The sequence below is a fragment of the Lepidochelys olivacea genome (genome assembly GCF_965140295.1).
Source record: "Lepidochelys olivacea isolate rLepOli2 genome assembly, chromosome: 4".
In the NCBI taxonomy this organism is placed as follows: domain Eukaryota; kingdom Metazoa; phylum Chordata; order Testudines; family Cheloniidae; genus Lepidochelys; species Lepidochelys olivacea.
In genome coordinates, this window is record NC_140414.1 from 21,135,754 (window position 1) to 21,157,092 (window position 21,339).

Below are 21,339 nucleotides of genomic sequence, written 5' to 3' on the forward strand. Positions count from 1 at the left end.
CTCGGGTTTCTTCACTGTGTACTGATACCTTCTGGTGTCTCGGTCTGTCAGATGCACCCTTAAATCACTTAAGATAGTTAACATGATACATTTTTTGTTTGTTACATTTCTTTTCTTTTTTGTAACTAATTTATACACAGATTAATTTAGTTGATCAACAGTGTAATAAGGGCCAAATCATTTATAACACGAGCTAAGCTTTTGTACTGATTTTCCCAGTTCTTTAGCACAAATATACCTGTTTTTAGCTGTTTTTGCAGAGACAATAATTTTTACTTCCTTAATATGTGCATTACTAGTTTTTCAAAATAAATAGTGTTTGACTGCTAAAATAAATGCTCATGATTTTCTGTGATCAGGTATATTGCTCTCCCTCACTGAGCACTCTGTTTTTGCAAAAGAGATAGTACTGTAAAAGAATTTTTACCCAAACTTTGTTAGAATTACTTTGCTTGTTATACCAATTAAACTTTTGTCACTATTTGAAAGCACAAACTTTAACCACCACCACTTCTCTTTAACCAAACAAACAAAATCAGAATAAAAATGAAAGGAAAATGAAATTTAAATGCAGGTCTATGCAAACACTTTGAGGGTATTACACTTTCAAGACATTTGGTTTTGTTTGGGAGACAAAGGTGGAAGCCTACTGAAATTGTTTGGTTAGCTTTAACATTTTGCAACATAAGATTAATATCTATGATTATATTTTTTTGACATTTTTGCTGCAAGATTCTTATAACTATATTTTAATATTTAGTAAAGGTGCAACTAAGTTTATCCAACCCCCAAAAAAGAAATTAACCATGTTACCTTTGCATTAATGTTGAGGTTTCCCCCCGATGGTTTTTTTCTTTGAACAAAAAGCCTTTGATTAATAAGAGAACCCTTTTTGTTTGCAATGGCATTATTTGTTAAGGCAGAAATATACGTGCATATATTTATAACTGAGGCCTTTTTGAGCTTTGCAAAAAAAAAATTTGGAATTATGGCTATAACCTGACTGTAATATTAAAATAGTGTGGTACCACTTATACCAAAAATAACTTTTTATAATTATGAATATCAAATTGACTTGTGTTGCAACAAAAGAAAAAGAAAAGTCACATGACCCAGCATACACCAACATAGGACAACATACAGGATAAACTAACAATTAAAGATGAACAGTAAGGCATTAAAGGATTAGTTATTAAGGCAATGCATTTTAGAAAACAGAAAGGTGAACAAAAGGGTTAAACATTTAGTTAAACAAGATACTACCTTTTTGTTTAAAACTTGTAATAAGAATTGATAAAAATGATTTTCCTACTTTGTCTTAATTTAGTCCCTTTCCATTCCTTTATATACATTACTATTTAGAAATAGGGAAAACCCCTGTTTCAAATATTAGTGGCTAGGATTAGAAGCAGAGCTCACATTTCTGTTGGTTAGCAACCATATCTTCAAGAAACTTAAGAGTCTTTTCAGCTGTTGCATGCCTGAAGGGTTAAGATAATTAATGTATTGGATTTATTTAAGTAAAGTTACCACCTTAAGCAAAATGATGATTTGGTTTTTTGTTTCTTGTTTTCAATTGCTCTGTTTCTGTGATGGGGGGGCTTCTGTAATAGCTATAACTTTTAAAAACAAAGGGAGGGCAGAAGTGAGGAGAAAGCAATGTTGGGAGGGAGACAGAAGCCAAGAGAGATTAATGAACTTTGTGAGGTCAGTTTAAAGTAAAGGCAGCAGCAGTGAGTTGAGCAAACTGAAAGAGGATATAATATTTGAGAGGTTATATTAGCTCTGAGGGAAGTGCGGCTCCATGGGCTAGTGACGGGGGCTTGGGAACCAGGACCTCTGTTTTTTTATCCTGGCTCTGAGAGGAGAGTGGGGATTGCTGCCTGCTCCTGCAAAACATGAACTTGTTCCCCCAGTTTATGTTGCTTTTGTGTGTGCGCCAAATGGATTGCAGGAATGCCCATCCCTGCTGAAGTTGACCGTTTCTGGGCAACTCCACGCGTTAATGCATCCATTCCAGGTGTTATCCAGCTCACCTATGTTATTTCTATTTTCTCTTTCATCCAACAAGTCGTGGCCTCTGTCTCTCAAGGTGCTCTATTAACCAGATTGTTTCCTCATCCATCTTATCTACCAACCTAGTCAAATCATTGGATAATTCTTTTCCCTCTGCACTTACTTCTCCCATTCATACAAGAACTGCTCTGGGTTTTGGCTTTGGTTTTGCCAGAAGCTGGCTCTCCTCATACAGTGGTAGTTACGGTGCAGTGGCCCTTGCCCGTGGACTGCTTGGATAACTGCCGGTCTTGGTCATTCCACATGTCCCCATTCCAACATCTATTCCAATTATCCCAGGTTCCCATCTTTTAATTTTGCTAGGGCCACCGTTTTGCATTTCTGTCCCCATCCTTCAAGCCCTGCCTAAGTATCTGAAGCCTATTGTTGTCCACCAAGATATATAATAGGGGACAGCACTTCTCTTTTTTGCAGTTTCTCTACGGTTGATTTCAATTTTCTATTCTGTTCCTCTGCTTACTGTAATATATCATTAGAGCCCTGTATATCCACAGATATCGGCTTTATATCTGCAGATTTTCAGACCATTTTTGCAAATTGGATGCTGGTACAAATTTTGTATCCGCGCAGGGCTCTAAATATAGGATCTCAAAGGCCGGGAAGCAGCTGTTTGCAGCTTATAGCCTAGGAGGCTGCTTCCTTGCCTTCACATGGGAGACAGATCCTAGAGCCACGGGGGCAAATGCCCTATCGCACAATTGGCCATAGGACCTACTTTATGCATTTCCGCCCTTTCCAATATTGGGGGAAAGGTGATCCAGAAAATAACATGCAAACAAGCGATGGTAATTCATTTAATTCATCGTTGGTCAAGGAGATCTTGGTTCTTGGATCTCATAAAGCTGAAACAGGAATCCCTACTCCAGCTTCTAGGAAGACCAGATGTCCTCTAGCAAGGTACTCGGAATAACTCAGCTGGTGGCAAGCGAGAGCAGAGGAGGCATGGCCAGAGCATGTAGAGCCAAAATGCTGAACTGCTGCCGTGAAGCTTCAGAGAAAGGAGTGTTGCTAGCAGGAAGGAAATTATTGGTAAGACATTTTCCGTCCCCTCGCTGCCCACCTCCAATTGAGGTGCCAATTCAACCGACAATAAATAGTGGCTCAGCTTGCTTTGTGGTAGTACACTCACACAATCATAATATTGTAGAAGAACATTCAGATCCTTTTGTCTTGTTGGAAGTAGTTGACAGCTGAGAGCGGAAGTGAAAAGAAATGGTACCTCTTTTTTCAGTGCTTGACATGAACATCAGGGTCCCCACCTCCCGAATCACTGCAGTTACTGTTTTAGGGTGTGATCAAATCACTTTTGGTCAGTCCAAAAGACATTTAGGAATCGGGAGAAGGTATGGAAGGGGGAGAAGACCAACTTTCCATGTTATGCGGGTGCCAAGAATCAACATTTGGGAGGTTTCCATACAGTGGAATGATCAGACCTCTTATGGCTCAAACAAGGCCTTGTCTACTCTGGAGCAAACTGGACCGTAATGCTGTAGTAAGACCATTGAGTTCATCAGCATTTTGGTATAACAGCCTGACAGTTTCATTTAACTATTTATTTTTTAAATGCGGTATTAGACTGAATAAGGCAATTAGAACAGTATCCCTGTCATTCGTTTTGAGAAGTCTAATTTTACATTATCCGATTTCAAAATGCCCAACTGCATTGTAGAAACTGGAGGTTTTGGCACTGGGGGAGTAGTATCCATTTCACTTTAATGAGACATGACTTGTGAATAATATTGTTAAGTACACATTCAGTAAACCCAAATTTATTTACAGCTTAGATATTCACATAATACACATTTAGTCATGCAGCTTGATAAATTGCACTCCATGTAACTGAAACACACCATGACTTTGAATTTCCTTTTCCAGTGGTTGAAAAATGCTACAATAGTTATATAAAAATAATTAGTTTTAAAAAACGAACTAGCAACCTAAAGAAATAAAAATGCATCCACCAACACAAACAATTGCTGATTGTTTAATTTTACATGAAGGGTGTTAGAGCAGGCTTTTTCATTTGCAAGTTTCTAGTCAAGCTTCAGTAGTAATTATTAGTGCACATTAAACATGTTTTGCAGACAAGTTTTAAAAAAAATAAATAAGGTCAGGTGTTCACACTGAAAGGCTCAGAGGTTTGGGAGGTAATCCATCAATATTATTAAATGCTAACAAAAGTCATTTCGAAACCAATTTAGTGTAGAACTCAAAGGAACTCCGCATGGTTAGACTTGTCAACAATCTACAATTTTACAATAAATACATAAACATACTAGTACAAAAATTACAGTGCCCAGAATTCTCAGTCACAAGCATAAGTACGTGTTCAAAGGCTTTACAATAGAGCCGTATCTACTGTAATAAGTCACCATCTCCATCCACAACATGGCCATTGCCAAACACCTCCTTTGAAATTCAAAGAAGTACTTTCCTTTTACCTCTGTTACCAAACAATTCCATTGTACAAGTATTAAAACACAGCCTTAGCTACTTGAAGCTAAGAGCAAAATAAAACAAGGGGAAAAAATCCTCTCTCAAAGAGGAACTTGTTTCTTCGCTTGACTCCCCTTCTCCTACCCTCCCCAACACATTTGATGGGACCCCTATCTAGGAAAGGCTTATACTAGTTTGTGTATGTTACAGAGCTTTAGGCATTCCAGCATGGGCTATTGGTTATATTTCTTTTTAGCTCGCTGACTGGTGATATACCTTTCCTCTGGCCAAGGTGGTTTTTTCTTCAAGGCCACTTTCAGAAGTTCTCAGAGTGGCTACTAAGATGATCAAGAAAAGTTGTAGCCAAACATGTAGCTGGCATTTTGAGAGACCACACATCAGCCACTAGGCTAAATGTTTCTATTGATTCTAAGCATGACCCTGGATAGTCATTCCCAAAACAGGGACTTCAACATAACCGTAAAGAAAACAAGTGCCTGCACAGGATCATTTCCTGTAGAACATCATCCCATCCACACTGAAGTAACTACTGTGTTGGAGGACATGATTACAACTGTGCTTCCCTGACAATCGACATACAGGTCAGTCTCACGTTGGACTGTTACTGAGTTGTAATCAGATCTGCCAACATACTGGTTACTGATCTAGAAGAAACTTGAGAGAAACACTGATTCTAACATTTATCACATTAGCCAGCAGCATTTAATGCAACTGTTCAAGTGAATGTAAACACAAGCAATTACCCTCCAGAAGCTATTTAAGATTTTAATTCCATTCAAAAACAAAAATTTTTCCAACCAGCTTCAGAGACCATGTACATTGAAATCTATATAATAAAATAAAGATCTTTCAATCCCTGCAACAGAACACCACAACTGTTCAGGAGTTTAAGGTATCTGGTTGGCATTAAGGAATCCAGACACTTTCTGTACTGACATGAAAAATTATTTTTTAAAAGTTTTTCAAGGCAAAATAAATTTAAAATAAACTGCAATTTTTAAAACCAGGATTCAACCTGAGAGAGACTAATCTAGAGGCAAATACTGAGTCTCCTTTTATGAATAGCTACAGAAAACTTATGGTAACAGACATGTTTAAGTAAGAGACTACACAGTGCTAAAAGAACACTGATGCATTTGTTCATATTAATCAGAAGGCCATATTTGCTCTTTAGATCTGGATTATTTTTGTGGACAGTTACTTGGGATTATTTATACCAGTCTAATACAGGGCCAGTTGCTGGTGTAAACTCCTGCAATGTACATTAAGTGTAATGCTACAGTCTATTGACCACAACCGGTTAATAAACTTAAGCCTACAGTTGCTGGATAGCCTTTATAATATCTCAAGAGTAAAATTTTCAAAATCACAGAAGTCACTTAAGTTCTTGAGAAAAACCTAGAAACTCAATGGCACAAATCAGTGCCACTGTCCATTTCAAATGAAGGAATTAATTTTAAAGTTACTGATGATGAAACGGAGTGGAAGGAGAGCATCCATTTGATTTTTCAAAAAGAAAAAACTTTGTTAAAAAAAAAAGTACGAATCCATTGAATTCAGATTTAAATATAACAGCAATGTCATAGCATGCACACAACAATTAGATAGTAAGTCTAGAAGGTACACCACAATGTATGGATTTGAAAAGGTCTAAGACCAGGTCCCAAGAAGCAATTTATCATAGGAGCTTTAGAAGCATGCTGTTTAGGGCAAATTTCTTCAGAGTACTCTTTAATGAAGTCTGAAAGTGAAGTCCAAATCAAGGAGAGAGTCATCTGCTGTTCACCAAGAGTACACATCGCTGCCTTTCATGTTTTACCAGTCAGAAGAAGGTATGTAATTATTCATATCCTGTTTTTACATGGTCTGATTACATAACCTCTCTATAGGAAGACCTGCACAGTTGTTCTCTGCTTCACTGCAGAATGTACAGTGGTTGAAGTGAATGAGTCATTTTGAAGACCTAAGCAGTCATTGTCTCAAAAAAACCTCTGTTGGTATGCCATCCCAGCAAGTAGAAACACAGTCCCGCAGGTAATAGAGAGCAGCTGCCTCAGCGCATGGTTTCGGAAATCAGCATGCAACTAAGGACTAGACATTCATAGTCAGAACTTCTGTTGCAGTACGAGAATTCTGAAAGATAGAGGGAGACAAGTTTCATCAGACTACAAACATCAACTGTCTACACTTTTTTAAAAAAAAAAACCCCAAAAGGATTGACAAATGTTGGGGGAATTAACAAAATGGAGTGAAAAGAAGGGTGTCAGTGATAGCCCATTCTGCCATCCTTTCTCTCACAGAGTAGCACCTTACTCTGTGCATCTCCCCAGTGACTTCAGAGTGGCTACTGAAGGAGTAAGATGTTACTCAGCATGAGTAAAGGTGGCAGAATTTTTCTCAACACCAAATTGTTAAATTAAATTACTATTTCTTCATATAGAGAAATTTCATGTTGGACAGACAGCTGGGATTTTGTCATTTAGAGAAATTTCATGTCGGACAGCAAGGACAGAAAAATGCAACGGAAGTATCTTTTCATCTTAAATTTCAAAGGCAATATCTAGCACTAGAGTCTGGGGTGAGTAAGTATTCTAGAAGGAGTCCTAGTAGAGACAGTGCAGGCAAATGCCCTGTCCTTTAGCAATCTTATGAATTTAAGTGCAATTATAGCTAGATTACAGGTAAGACAATTCAGCCATGTTCCAGACATGTAACTTGTGTTATAACAAGTTTTGGAGAAAAATAAGGAAGAGGCAATTTAGTGGAAAAAAGTAATATACTGTACAGTAAAAATCTAAGCAATGTGCAGAGTAAATGCGATTATTGCAGAATATTAAATATCAAGAAAATGAAAACAAAATAAATTGAGACATTATGAAAAAACTTATCAAAATTATAGCCTGAATGTTCACTAGAAAAAACATGCAGGACTTTTACTATGAGATTGTAAATCAAAGTTTGGATCTAAGTGGTAGTTAGCATCCCTGTATCAAGGATGTGATGGACTGATCTGAGTCTCTTCTGGCTTATCCTAGTTTAACAGCTATGTAACTCCCCTGGCTATAATGGAGTTTGGCCCAATTTATACTTGTGTAAGCAAGCAGATAATCTGGACTGAATACATATATTCAGTTGCTGAGCTTGGTCATAGTGTCAGCTTCCCCTACACCTACATACATAAATAATGTTGAACACCCACCAACTCTCCAGTTTTGCCTGGAGGATCTTATCAGGAAATTCAGCTGTGTGTAGAAGAATATTCCATATAACTCTTCAAGTGATGTATCTTTCATGGATAAAAAGTGCTACCCTGTGGTTCTGTTCTGGAGCATTAGCACAAATAAGGAAAGAAAGCAAACTGAACCTTGTGACAGAAAGGCTCAAAGCAAGATGGTCAAACCCCACACCCACTATATCTTCATGTCTCCATGCATATAGGACTGCCATACCTTCATTCATAAATGTGTACTGTAGTCAGGACAGGGCTTGCTGTGTCTGTATTGCATGATATACACTGTAGATTGATGCCACCAATACAACATTACTACTGCAAGGATATGCCATACTTGGTGACTAGAGCCAAGGTAGTTTAATTGTCCTTTTGGAAAAAGCAAAGAGATTGTCTACGTTATAATATTCAACATAACTGCTGCAGTAGCAACTCTAGCCTGGAGGTTGAAGCTCTCATGCATTTGAATAATTTCTGATAAACATGCATGCATTGAAGGGAAAGTACTGTATATCTCTAGGCCAGCTTTAAATGGAAAATGTATGCAAGTGCATTAAATGTAGGCTCAGATTACATATTTGCAAGTCCATCTGACTATTTAAGGATACAAGGGCTTGTCTATCCTCATGTTTTTGGCTACTGGTGCAAACCCTTAGTGGAGACACAATACAAGAGCCAGTTTACACTAGTACCCAACATTTACATTAGGGGTTTGTATCAGTGCAGCTATATGGGTGGCTATAAACCCCAGTGCCCATAAGCAATTGCCACATGTGTGCAGATACACAATGCACATGGGCACACTGGGTATTTAAGCATGCATGATACACATGTGCAAACAAAGGAGTACATCTGGACCCGACTGGCCTTTAATACCCAGACCTACTAAAGTTAGTAAAGTGAGCTAATTGAACCCCAAGGACTAGAGAAGAAGCAAATAAGTAGATGCTCACTATCTACCAGGCTCCTCCAGGGCCCAATTCAACTCCCATGGAAACTAATAAGGTCTGTAGCGGGGTGGTTCCCCCTCCAGCCCTGGGAGAGGGCTGGGGCTGTGGAGAAAAGCCCAGGCTGATTAAGGGAACAGCTGCAGCTGTGGCCAGCTCAATCAGGCCCAGCTGGCTCCTATAGGAGGCTGTGAGCCAGGAGCCATTAGTCAGTCTCCCTCTGCCTGTAGAGGGAGAAGGGCCTGGCTGCAAGCTGCTGAGCAGGACACCTAGATTGGAGCAGGGCTAGGGAAGGACCAGAGGAGAGTTTCCAGCCTAGAAAGCCTCAAACTGCAGGCCGAATAGGTGCAGCCCATGGGTAGGCAGAGGCAGCAGGTCCAAACCTCCTTGCCTGTGATGAGTGGAGTATACACTACAGTTCCCCCCCCCCCCCGATACAAGGGGCTAAGTGGGGACTGGCAGCAGCCCAGACTGAGGCGAGGTGGGGTTAGAGGGTGGGGAGACCCAGAACCTGAGAGTGTGGGGATTCTGCCAGGGAGGCAGCACCCCAGAGAAAGGGGCATGGGGTCTTGGGAGGGGCTGGTAGTAAGGCAGATCACTGGCCTGCAGAGGGCGCTCCAGTGGCTGGATGAGCTAATTTCTGATGACTACCAGCAGGAAGCGCCACCGGGTGAGTCCGAACATTTACACGGTCCTTTCACTAACTTTTTAATTAAAAAGTTATATTGGATCCTAGTACTCAATACAATACTACACTAGGGAAGATGTCATTGGTACAATTAAAATGTTTTCCAAAGTTGAATCTCTACATGGGAATTTATAGCAAGTGGTTAACTTTCAATAAATCACAATTTTATTTCTAGTTATATTACAGTGGTATTCTCTGCAATAAGTACCACATTCCCTTTTATGAAATGATGTGCCATTTGGCCATACCCAAGATCTTTTCTGTGTGAGTGCACCTCTCTGTAAAAATCCACAACGTTATTTTCCTTTAAATATCTCTCCTCCTGTGATGCCTATAAAACACTCAATCTTGACTAGACAGCTGATGTGCTGCTCAGTAGACGAATCATAATTGTCTTACTATTGTTGTGTGCGCCCTTAAACTGTTTGTCATAGCCACTCATTTCTTGTTATACACTTATAGCACGCCCTTTGGGGTAGGGATGTACTTTCCATTATTTATATATAGTATCTAACACAACTTAACTCCAATCCTGATTGGGAACTGTGAAGGAGTATGTGTCCCACACAGGTAATGATAGTAAACTGGAGAGACACAGCGATTAGTGCACTTGGTTGCACCTGGAAGATGGGCCAGGCCCAAGTGAAGATGAAGCACAGCTGTGTGGTAAGCATAAAAGGGAGGAAGTCAAGATGAGAAGGAGGCTGCAGAGAGTGACCTCTACAGCTGTTCTCTGGCTGCTAGAGAGTGGAGGAAAGGCCTAGAGAGGCAGATATATAGTATGCTGGGGGGCTGTGAGAGGACCTGAAGGAAGGTCCAGATGCAAAGTCTAGTGAGGCAGCCGAGGGAGCAGATCATAGCTGCTTGCCACAAGACCTCTAGACTGCAACCCGGTGGAGGGCCTGGGTTCCCCTACCAGTCCACCAGGAAACACCCTGACACAAAAGGGAGAACTATTATTTGGAGCCAAGCCTCCAGGAAGAAAGTCCTGGGACACATTGCTCTGCACAAGAGTAGGACAACCTTGCAGAGCCTGGGAAGGGGCGAAGAGTTATGTTTCTGTTTTTTGGAATCTTTGCTTACCCTAGAAGGGGTGAAACTGAAGGTAACCAGGCCAGGGACCCAAGGGAGACCACCTCAGGGCCAGAGTGGCTATCGACAAGGGACGCTAGAGGAGGAGAGCCTGCTATGCCATGCCAGGCCCAGCCTCAAGGGAATGCAGCAGTGGTTAGTCTACTCTCCAGCTGGGGTTTAGGTTCTACAGCAATAGCTTATGGGACATACATTTAGTAAATAAAACAATGGTACAAGTAACTTACCTGTAGGTGTAACTTGATATTTTTGCCTTAAAAATTAGAGCAGTCAGTGCACATTAATCCTTTGCTTATCCTAGTCTAGTACCAACACTCATGCTAGCTGGAAAACACTATAACCTAACAGCTTTTTATACTAACAGAGCACTATTTATCAAAGGATCTCAAAGCACTTCAGACAGGTAATTATTCCCTTTTTAGAACTGGAGAAAATGACAGCCAGCAGTCAGTGAGAGCTGAGTGTGATCAGCACTCTGGGGGGGGGAACCCCCAAGCTCTGGAGCTGGGATTTTCCAAGGAGCCTAAGTGAGTTAGCCTTCCAAATCCCATTTCATTTTATTAGGAGAATAATAATCACCTGCCATAAGTGGATGAACTGTTGACCAAGTGTGCTGCAATACCAAGAAATCATATAGTACAGGTAAAGTTCCAAGATCCTTTGGAGGTTAAAGTGAGATTGTTGGGATACTGACACTACTTTATATGACTTATTTGTATATTTTCCAATTTTATACAAGTGTTAATGATCCTTCTGCCCCCCTTAACATGTCTTGCCACTAGATTATGATTTAGCTGAATTCCTGCAGGCTCAGAGAAGCTACTAGCATGACTGCAGCAAATGCATACAGAGAGCACAGTATAAAACACAGATATGGCTGCTTAATGTAGGACATGTTCACCCTTGTTTTTTAACGACCCATTCAAAACACACTCCTTCTGGAAGGGCATCTAAAGAAAGTATAACCAACTAAGTACACTGCAAAAGATAATCATACCTGGGAAGTATCTTTCTGGAACTTTGGAAATGTAAAAGAGAAAAGCTACAGCAGCAATCAAGTACATCGCAATTACTCGAGGAGCAAACTCCTGCAAAAGAAAATGAAACCTTGCTTAGTATTAGAACACGAACATCTACTTCATAACCTTTGTCTAGCAAGTGCACTGCATACTTTGCAAGGACAAAGCTTTAATCTCATTATTTTATTTACATGAATGTTGAACAGATTTCAAATCTGTTAGAAGTATCAAAACCTGAGACCGAAGAGGTTAAAGCTTAGCCCCATCTTTGTGCTTGAAACCAACCCCGCCTCCATTTTCTCTGGGCAAAGGTGAAAGTCCACAATAGGAGATGCGTTGTTGTTTGGTTTTTTTTTTTAATACATTCACACTGTGCCTAAGAACAGATTTCCTTAGACCAGTCCCCACAACTCTACACTGAAGCATTTCCCTTAGTAAGAATGCATTTAAAATGCTTGACTAATGAAAAAAGGTGGATCAATCAATGCCCTGTAAGTTCCTTTTGGAGCTACGGACCTAGTAAAAGGTAGTGGGAGGGAAAAGGTTACTAAATCAGCTTGGAATCTTTGACCATGTGAAGCATAACTTACCACACATGATCTCACGAGGCTTCTAAACACCAGATGGGAAAAGGGATGAAACTGTTCCAGTGGAAAGCAACCTATACATTAGTTTGGTCTTTTTAAGTCCCCATTACCACAGTATCTTGCTGCCAAAAACAAAGCTTTCTATTTTTAGATGTACGGGAACAAGACCAGTAACATGGACTTGTGCACAGAAGTACTTTGAATACCCAGGCAATACTACTTACTGCTAGTGAGTGTATAGAAAAAATAGTTTTTAAAAGTTTTTGAAGAACAGCCTATTCTAAAGTCCATTAAGGTGCCAGTGTAAGAACCGGCACAGATTAGCATCATGGTAGGCTCTCATGTGTGTCTAGTTCATTATATAACTCCTATTTTACCATAAGACTGGTATATATTTCCCTCTTTCACCCTGCCATGCTCCTTGCTTTTCAGGATTAGGTAAGCTTTACAACAGATTACTTTCCTAGCTGGTGTATAACTTAACATTAGTAACTTCATAAAATATGAATAATCGGTGGGTCACTTAAAAGGCAAAGGTGTGTGTGTGTGTGTGTGTCTGTATATATATATATTGCTCATTTCTGCCTTTGACACAAACTCTAAGTAAGGGGCTCTGCCCCAGAAGAAGACTAGAGTTAGAATCTGGCCCCTACCTCCCCCACTTTATTTCAGGGGGGCGAAGGCAATAGAGAATCTGCACCAGTGCTCCCTGACGCAGACTACTACTTTCCACTACACTGATTTGACTGCACACTGTACCCGTCTGGAGGCAGGCAATACACTGACCCCACACGGGTTGTTGTGTCCCAGAGGTGTGTATCTAGGGTCACAGTAGCTCCCTTTTTTTTCCTCTCCTCCCCCACCCCTTCTCACAAGGCAGGATTAAATAGTATGTTGTAAACAGATTTAATTGCTGCATCTTGTTTTTAGTTTCCCATCCTGAATTTAATATTTGAAGCTCTGCAATAGGTAAATCCAATTAAAAGCTATTAATTTTTTAACCACTCTTATATTCCAAAAGTGGGGAGACAGCCAGAAAAGCAGAGGAACTGGGTCTGCTTCTCAGCTTACCTGTACAATAGATGCACCAACTCCTCCATTGAGCCAAACCCAGTGGATAGTAGGAATGACTCCATATCCAGAGACAGAGCAAAAGATGACAGAACGCAGTCTGTGCCACTGTTGAGTGAGGTAGCTGGGATGAATCTGAGCAAAGAATACTGCAAGGATCATAGCAAGCACAGTGATCAAGTATACCTGACGCCAGTACTGCGGAAAAGGAGAAAAGAAAATACATGTTTTTTTTCTTCTTTGGGTAGGTGTGAAGATAATTTAATACCCTGGCAGAAAATGTACAAAATTAATTAGAAATCAAATGCAGAGAAGGCTAACCAGTGTTTTGTCCACACACACTTTTCACCATATACAAAATTGCATACAAAAGTTCCCTAAAGAGTTTTAAGTTTGCTCCTGCACTAGTTTGACAGGTTGGAATTGGTTCTACGGCTGAATTCAGATACTTCACATTTATTCTTTATTACCAATGGATAAGACAACAAAAGGTTTTGAAGGGAAACTACTTTCCCCTTCCCTACACCCATACAAATGGATGGGGAAGAGAAGGCAGGTTGTGGACCATCCTAATCACCCCCATTTCTGAAAAGGCCCTTGGGGATGCAGTAATTTCCCCTAAACTCTTGCCTGTGTAAAACTAATACTTGTTTATATAAACTAGAAAGCTCAGCAACCACTCTTCTCCTAACTTCTCAACTATCCCCCTTTCTTTTCTTGTCTAATACCATCTCCTGTTTCCCCATCCTTAAGTTCTTCCAGCCTTCTAGATCCTTGTCTGTTCCAAACCACTGGGTCTTTTTGACAAAGTGATTTTTGGCGTAACCTGATGAGCTGCAAAAATACAGTGCCTTCAAGGGACAGCTGAATTCCAGGATGCCTTCCAAAAACCCAAATTTATTTCCAGTAAGAACCAGCAATTTGTGGCAGATAGGAAACCAACCTTGTTTTTGCCAAATGTAAGCTAGTCAACAAGTGTAAACAACATAGATCAGCTGGCAGGCCAGTAATGCTGAATTATTTTTGATTGTGTGCTCATTTCTGAGCCAACTTGCTGTGTTCAACAATTCTGGATGCAATAAAATCCAGGTTTTCAGGATCTTTCGTAACACATCAGTGATCAAAATCCAATTAATCACTTTTCATGGGAAAGGTATACTAATATTTGAAAGGACTCCAGTTCCCCTCACTACTCAGTTAATTCTGCACCCCTTGCAGGTTGTGCAACTAACTTCTTGCATGGGGTGTGAGAAATCAGCCGGGTGAGGCCATGCAGGTCAGATATGAAGTGTTCACTTTATTGCACAAAAAGCACATTAAAACTTACATTATTACAGTAAAATGCATAAAACACTCCTGATACGTAGCAGCCCAGGATCCCAATGGAAATTCCTGCATAATCTAATGCCATCCATCGACGGCTAGTCTTCTCTGAGCGATGGCAGCAGAAAAGATGATATCCTACCGAGCAAAGCATACAGACCTGTAAAAATGTTCAAACAAATCCATGTTAATTTCTTCCAGGCCTAGTTTATGGCAACATGAAATTAAAGCAAAGAAATTATTGGGCTTAGTCTATGAAGCTGTCAAGTCTAGAATTAACCTTCTGATGCTGTTATATATTTCACACTGCTACCGGGTGTCAGGAAATCATGCTTCCTACCAATGCTGAAATAGCTAGCTGACCAAACCAAGCTACTTAGAGAAAGGTCAACCGCAGTTAAGGGGAAAAATCCTACCCAGCCTGGGTAGGCACAAAAGGCTTGATTGGCAGTGCAACCAATGAGATTTTGCTGAGGAGGGGGAGCAGGAAGATATGCAGGGCAAGTCTGTACACAGGAGTGCATGGCTTTGCAGCAGCTGCTTATATTTCAGTGCGGAGAGGTGGTTTGGGTGTGCACCTAGTGGATCCGCTGGCCAAACCACCACATGTAGGGATGAGGAGGGAAAGAAGTGGGAAGCTTCTGGGGTATCCAGCTCTAATGCCATTCCACAAATTGAAGAGAGAGGATTCCATCACCCCAGACTTATTCAATGTATAGTCCACTTATGCTGGGACCAGTATTTGTCCCTTCCTTATTTATTCTCTCTCAAATAATTTTTTTGAGAAAAAGAGAGTGTGACAGTACTTCCTAAGTGGTCTTCAACAACCATGGTTTGAAAAATTTACCAGTCACCTACTACATAGAGATGTCTACAAGGAGGGAATCACTAACTGGGTAAATGGACAGAACCCTTCCTAGTCGCCCAGTTCAAACCATAGCTGATGGGAAGAGCGAGAAAGTGCTGGTCTTTCTCTCCACTCCTTGCCCATGGGGGAGCCCGTATTTCATAAGGACTTCGGCAAGTAGCTGACTGATACATTTGAAGCTGCTGGGAAGGAAAGGGTGGGAGTGTCTCTCTCTGACACACCTCAGTCCACACAACTTTCCTTTGGGCTGGTGAGGAAAAATATTTCTTCCATTCCTAGGAGGATGGAGTCTGTGCCTTTGCCCATCTGATAGAGTAGGGTGAAATTAACTAGAATCTGACAGGTTTCACTGCTGCTGATTTCGCTACTAGGATGGTATTTGCCAAACTAGATCTGCATGTATCACCAATAGTCTATGTGGCCCTTATGTGTAACCTGCAGCATGAAACATTGAGAACTATGCAGTTAAGGATCAGGGATCCATGGAAGGATCTCTCTCAGTGCAATAATTGTCCAAAATTTTCATTTGCCAAAACACTTTGTAATGGAAACAGTAAAAAGAACAAAGTTCCTGTATACTTCACTGTTACTACAGCAACTGGACAGGTGCTTCCTCTTTCCCACATATTAGCAGCTACCCATCAGTGCAAAGAGTTCATATTAAATTCTTCAAACTTGAACACCTCATCAAAAGGCCAAAGGCTCAAACAGATTTCAACTTATGTCTTCTGCTCCTAGCACTGACCCAAGCATTGTGGGGGTTCCAAGGGTATGTAATGTTCCATATCATACATGCTTCAAAGACAGTTCTGAGTTTCAACCTTGAGTTACCAGCACACACGCAAAAATTATTCAACATCTATAAATTTTTCACTCTAACATGACAACTTTTATTTTAATAAAAATATCATAGGTTAATCTCTGTGGCACACTGAATTTAGACATCCAGCTTATACACACCAGCCTCCAACTAAATGTTTGATTCAATTCAGCAAATAACTCTTCCAATTTTTTTTTAATTGCCAAAGTCATCACATTTTAATCCTAATTAGACCTCCACACAAGAGAATAATGGATAGGTGGTATTTGAATTTTAACCAACAAGAGGCTCCTTATGATCCAAAATGTACAAGTTACAATTACAATATTTTTGTCAGTATATGCTGTATGCAGGTGATGGTACAATTTGATGTATCTACTAAGAATCAGTTTTCTGCAGTATGGATAATTATTTCTCAGTTAAAAATTAAACAGGTTAAAGTCTGAAAGCTATTATCTCCTTGATGAGCGCAGATTGTTGTGCTGACAAATTCTTCCCTCCCTCAAGGAATCTTCTATATTCCTCATGTTCCTCTTTTTTAAAAGCTATCAAAGAAGGGGATCCAAGCAAGGCCCATCAACATAGCTTATATATAGTCAGGAGGGGCCACTATTGAGAAACCTGGAGTATAAAGCACTGGAATGCTATATTAACAATTCCCACTGGACTGGGAAGCAATGAACTAGGAAACTTTCTATTGGCCATTAGCCAATGACAGTCACAAGTGAAAACAAGTGAAAATGTAAATACTTAGGAGCCTGAATCCAACAGGAGTTGAGGACACTTAACACTTTTCAGAAGATGTTCATTGAAAGGGTGCACCCCACCCCTTATTACGGCTTTAATCTGCCAGCATGTTAGCTGCCCTGCATGTTAAACCAAGGCTGAAAGATCTTCCACTGTACTTGTAAATGCCACTGAACAATAGATGTGGCAAAGTACTTGCCTTGCCAACTACTGTGCTAAATATTCCCTCTAGCTGTGTTCAACCATCTATGCTTCATACTACATCTGGCTATTTAGCTGAAAAATAATTGGACAACTATACTTCTTAGTCAAATAACCACATTTTAAATCCAGATTTTTCCCTAACCTGGTTGAAATCAAGTTCTGGTTTGCCACACTGTATAACCAAGTACTACCACTAAACCTCTGTGTGGATATATTTTGAAGTATAGGTGATAAAGCTGCTGAAGGTTTAAGACAGGCTTTTTAGAGACTAATTTTCTACCCCAAACCCTGATGTACTGATAGTTCAGCTGTTCTTCCAAAAGTATAACTACATATTTTAAATTTCCCTTTCTGTTCACAGAGCTTTCTTTGCTACTTCGGTCAAGTCTCAAGATTGAACTAAACAATTATTATCCTGAAAATGATGAAAAATGACAGTGACAAATATTTTTAGGTTTCAGAGTAGCAACCGTGTTAGTCTGTATCCGTAAAAAGAAAAGGAGTACCTGTGGCACTTATGCTCTAATAAATTTGTTAGTCTCTAAGATGCCACAGGTACTCCTTTTCTTTTTAAGTATTTTTTAAAAACTCCAGTATGTGTTTCAAAACTAGTTCATGAAAGGACTTACTTGAAAGCAGAAGAGGCAAATAGAACAGATAACAAAGTCTTCTCTAGAGGCACTCGCTGAAGGTAATACAGAAGTCATGTCATATATGCCCAAAGTGAAGAAAAGGAAAAAGCCCAGTAAGTGACTCCAGATGTTTACTGTCTCATTGGATAAAATGAACAGACTAAAAGAAAAAAGATACAATAGCAGATATTCAGAAAGTGGTGTGTGGAACTGATGATCATCATTTTAGCAAGCGTTCAGCAAAAGCATAAATCTTGCTTTTAACATCCCAATCAACTTATGTTACCTTTTTAAACACAGCCTAGAAGGGAGATAAGCCCTGTAGCCATCTGTAATATAAGGATTGTCCTTAAGGAACACAGGAATCTGCTCATAGGTATACAAGCGGATTCCCCGAGGTACCAGAACAGGCCAGTACTGGTAGCTTCCTAGCTCGATGTAATGGGCGCTCTTCAAAAGCTTCTGATGCATGGTGGTAGCGTCAGAGTCAGCAGCTAAGGCAAGACTGAACAGAATATCTAATTATGCTCCAGGCACCTGCTCTCTGTTATAATATGCCTGAAAAACAAAACAACATTTGCTGGATCACTTATTACAGCTTATGTCACAGGTAGAAACAAGTCTGGCCACCACAAAATTTGGCAGCTACACTGATGCCTTTCTGTAGTCAGGAATTGCCCCTTTCCGAGCAGTTCTCCTCCCTGTGTTATTGCCGGCTAATTGCCAGGCACAATTTTCTCACCGACTACCTTTACAAAATGAGTGGGCAGAGGGCCCAGAGTCACTCCTCTAACTACCCTGTCTGCTCAGTGCTCTGTCCTGGTCAAGTGTCCGTCTGCCCCCAGGGCGCAGGGGAAGCACAAGGCACAGGGGGGCAATAACCCAACAGCTGAAAAGGAACCAAATCCCAGCCCCGCCCCGGCCACGAGTCAGCCCGAGGCTGCTCCCTCAGCGGTGGGCACGGAGAGCTGGCGCCCTGCGTCGGTCCTGGCCCCGGTGACCAGAGGGGGTGACATTAGCGCAGAGCCTACGGGGAGGGGGCACGATCCCCCTTCGCGCCTGCCCTAGCCGGTGCCGCGGCGCTGTTCAGCCCAGCCAGGCCCCCCAGCCCGGAAGCGGCTGCCCGGCCGGTGGGGCGCCCTTTGAGCGGGGCGGGGTAGCCAGGCCCGGCGAGACGAATGGGCCCCCCCGCCCCCTCATTTCACTTCGTTTTACCCAGACGCTAGAGAGGTCTGGGTCCCCCTGAGCGCGGGGCCCGCCCGTGCCTCCCCCTCCTCAGCCCTGGGAGCGGGGCGGGTGCAGGGTCCCCGCTCCAAACTCCCCGCAGCCTAGCAGAGCCCGAGGGGCCGGGAGAACCGCCGCCGCCGCTCACCGGCCGGGACCGGGACCGGGACCGGGGCCGGGCCCCCCCACCAGCACATCCCGCAGCCGGAGGGCGGCGGCGCCCCTCGCTGACAGGGAGGAACCGGGCGCTTCCTCGCCGGCCGGCCGGCTCCAGCCCCGCGCGCGGATGTCGCCCTCACTGCGCGACGCGGCCCAGGGCGCAGAGCCTCCACGTGCGTGCGCGGCGCCCGTCTCCGCACGGCGGGGGCCCGACCTCCGCGGCAGAGGGCAGGGGCGCGAGCTTGTGACGTCTCCAGCTCAACCGACGCATGTGCGCGCGGGCGCAGCCGGGGGACCGAAGGCGGCGGTTCGGGCCGCGCGCGGGGTCCGACGGGGAGACGCTGCCGCAGCGCGCTTCCCCCCCCCCTCACCTGTTCTAGCCTGCCTGCAGGGGGCGCTGTGTGGGCGGGGAGAGCCCCCCCCCCCCCACTCGCCGTCCAGGGCAGCCGATCTCCAGGGCACAGTTGCTAGGGTGACCAGATGTCCCGATTTTATAGGGACAGTCTCGATATTTGGGGGCTTTGTCTTATATCGGTGCCTGTCCCCTCCCACCCTTGTCCCGATTGTTCACCCTTTGCTGCCTGGGCCCCGTACAGGTGCCGGCCCTCACAATGAGCCAAAAACCAAGGCAGCCCCATTTCAAACCAAACAAGCCGATCCCGAGGAACCCCAACACGCTAGCTGCTCGATCCCCCACCCCGCCGGTGAGCAGGCTGGGACTGTGGTGGGCCTGCTGTGCACCCCAACTCTTGCCCCCCTCTTGCCCCTGCTTACCCCCCCCCCCCAGCCGGGAGCCGATCCAAAAAAAAAAAAAGAAGCAACGAGCTCCAAGCCAAAAACTAGCCCACAAGCAACTCGCAAGCCACTTAAAGATGAAAACAAGCCCAATTTCTGCATTTGTTTGGTGTGGGTTTGGCATGTCTGCTCCAGGAGCCGCTGTGGAACGGGGTAGCTGGGACAACAGGGTGCCTGGGAGAGCTGTGGGGTGGGTTCAGGGGGAGGTGCTTGGGGGGCAGGGATGGGGGGAGTCTAGTGCAGCGGCTGAGAACGTGGGGGAAGCCTGGGGTCAATGTTCTCCTGCTGTCTCTTGCCTCCTGTGCTCCTTTGTGTCAAGGATCCAGCAAGAGGCACCGTGGAAAGGGAAGCAGAGAGTCTGCCTGCTCTGTGGGTGGGTGTCCAAGGGGAAGAGCGGCTATAGGCAACTCCTGCAGTTATGCTAGATGTGTGAAAAATCCAGCCAGGGTGCAGGGAGGTGTAACAGGAAACTGTGACATAATTATGAGTTTACATATTTAGTACTGGTACACAACTGTAGCTATCTTCAAAACTTGCTGATGACCTTTGAATGTTTTCATTTGGGTAAGAATTTCTGCTCATGTCAGTGGCAACATTGTGGGCTTCAAACCTGCCAATATGAAGGTTTTTCTGGGTCAGGTGCTATATTTAAGATTTGGTACTTAATTTTTTAGGACCATATTGAATCCTCTGATTCAGTTAATACTTGTGTAAGATAAAGGAACTCATGGGATCTTGGCCTAGGAAGCAAGTCTCCTCCCCGTCCCCAAATTCTGTAAGGGGCATGGGCTGGAGGTTTTTGGTTTGCGCTCTCTGGCATGATAGCCTTCATAACGTCATGTTTCTTACAGGAAGCTACAATTATCCGGTGGTTTGGCAGCCTTGTTCTGTCTAGTGTTGACAGTCCTCTTTTTGTGGTGTATGAGAGTGGTTAATTTTAGTTTCTTGGATTTACGAACTCCCCGTGTAAAGTTCAAACAGTGTTATGGATTTGATTCTCTAGCACATTTAAAAACAAATAGTTATTAAAAAAACAAAAACAAGATTACCTGACTCCTCCATTAAAACTACAGCAATACTTTCTCTTACCAAGCATGTTGCATCACTTGTTATGACTTAGTAGCCTGCCAAAGAATGTATTCAGTATTCATTTGGTAAAATATCACTAGCTGCACATAATTCAATATTGGTTTCTCTTGCATGATTAGTGTATATAGGTTCACAGTCATTTAGGACCCTTTCGTACTCCCATTGTTGTGAATGGGAGTTTTGCCATTGATTTCAGCTGACTAGGATCTGGCTCTAATAGGGGATAGTGTACCAGCCCTCACAGTCACTTGTTGCCTCTTCCTTTGCCTCCTTTCACCCCTCAGTACCATTCCCTGTGCAGTTGTATTCAGC

General features: G+C 42.5%; 1 protein-coding gene across 4 annotated transcripts; it reads right to left on the minus strand.

Annotated features, from left to right (window-relative positions):
• Positions 1-3,772: 3,772 nt before the first annotated feature.
• Positions 3,773-19,435, minus strand: PAQR3 (progestin and adipoQ receptor family member 3). 4 transcript variants are annotated; one of them, XM_084627521.1, is made up of 8 exons: positions 19,133-19,435; positions 18,047-18,265; positions 17,758-17,920; positions 14,494-14,649; positions 13,167-13,364; positions 11,487-11,577; positions 7,983-8,131; positions 3,773-6,666 (listed from the first exon to the last, which is right to left on the minus strand). In XM_084627521.1, the coding sequence occupies exons 2-7, from the start codon at positions 18,229-18,231 to the stop codon at positions 7,989-7,991; spliced, it is 936 nt and encodes a 311-aa protein (XP_084483647.1). In that variant the 5' UTR covers positions 18,232-18,265; positions 19,133-19,435; the 3' UTR covers positions 3,773-6,666; positions 7,983-7,988. The 4 variants fall into 4 exon arrangements, with proteins under 4 accessions (XP_084483647.1, XP_084483645.1, XP_084483648.1 ...); XM_084627519.1 differs by having other exon boundaries at positions 18,047-18,318; positions 19,133-19,434; XM_084627522.1 differs by lacking the exon at positions 7,983-8,131 and having other exon boundaries at positions 18,047-18,318.
• Positions 19,436-21,339: the final 1,904 nt, after the last annotated feature.

Bases quoted from the DNA above. Each gene is read 5' to 3' on its own strand.
- PAQR3 (XM_084627521.1), bottom strand. From the start codon at position 18,231: ATGCATCAGAAGCTTTTGAAGAGCGCCCATTACATCGAGCTAGGAAGC. The intron at 13,365-14,493 runs GTAAGTTTTAAT...CCTTTTCCGCAG, and splicing joins ATGCATTTTACTGTAATAAT to TACTGGCGTCAGGTATACTT. The intron at 8,132-11,486 runs GTATGATTATCT...TTTTTCCAAAAG, and splicing joins TCCAGAAAGATACTTCCCAG to GACAATTAAACTACCTTGGC.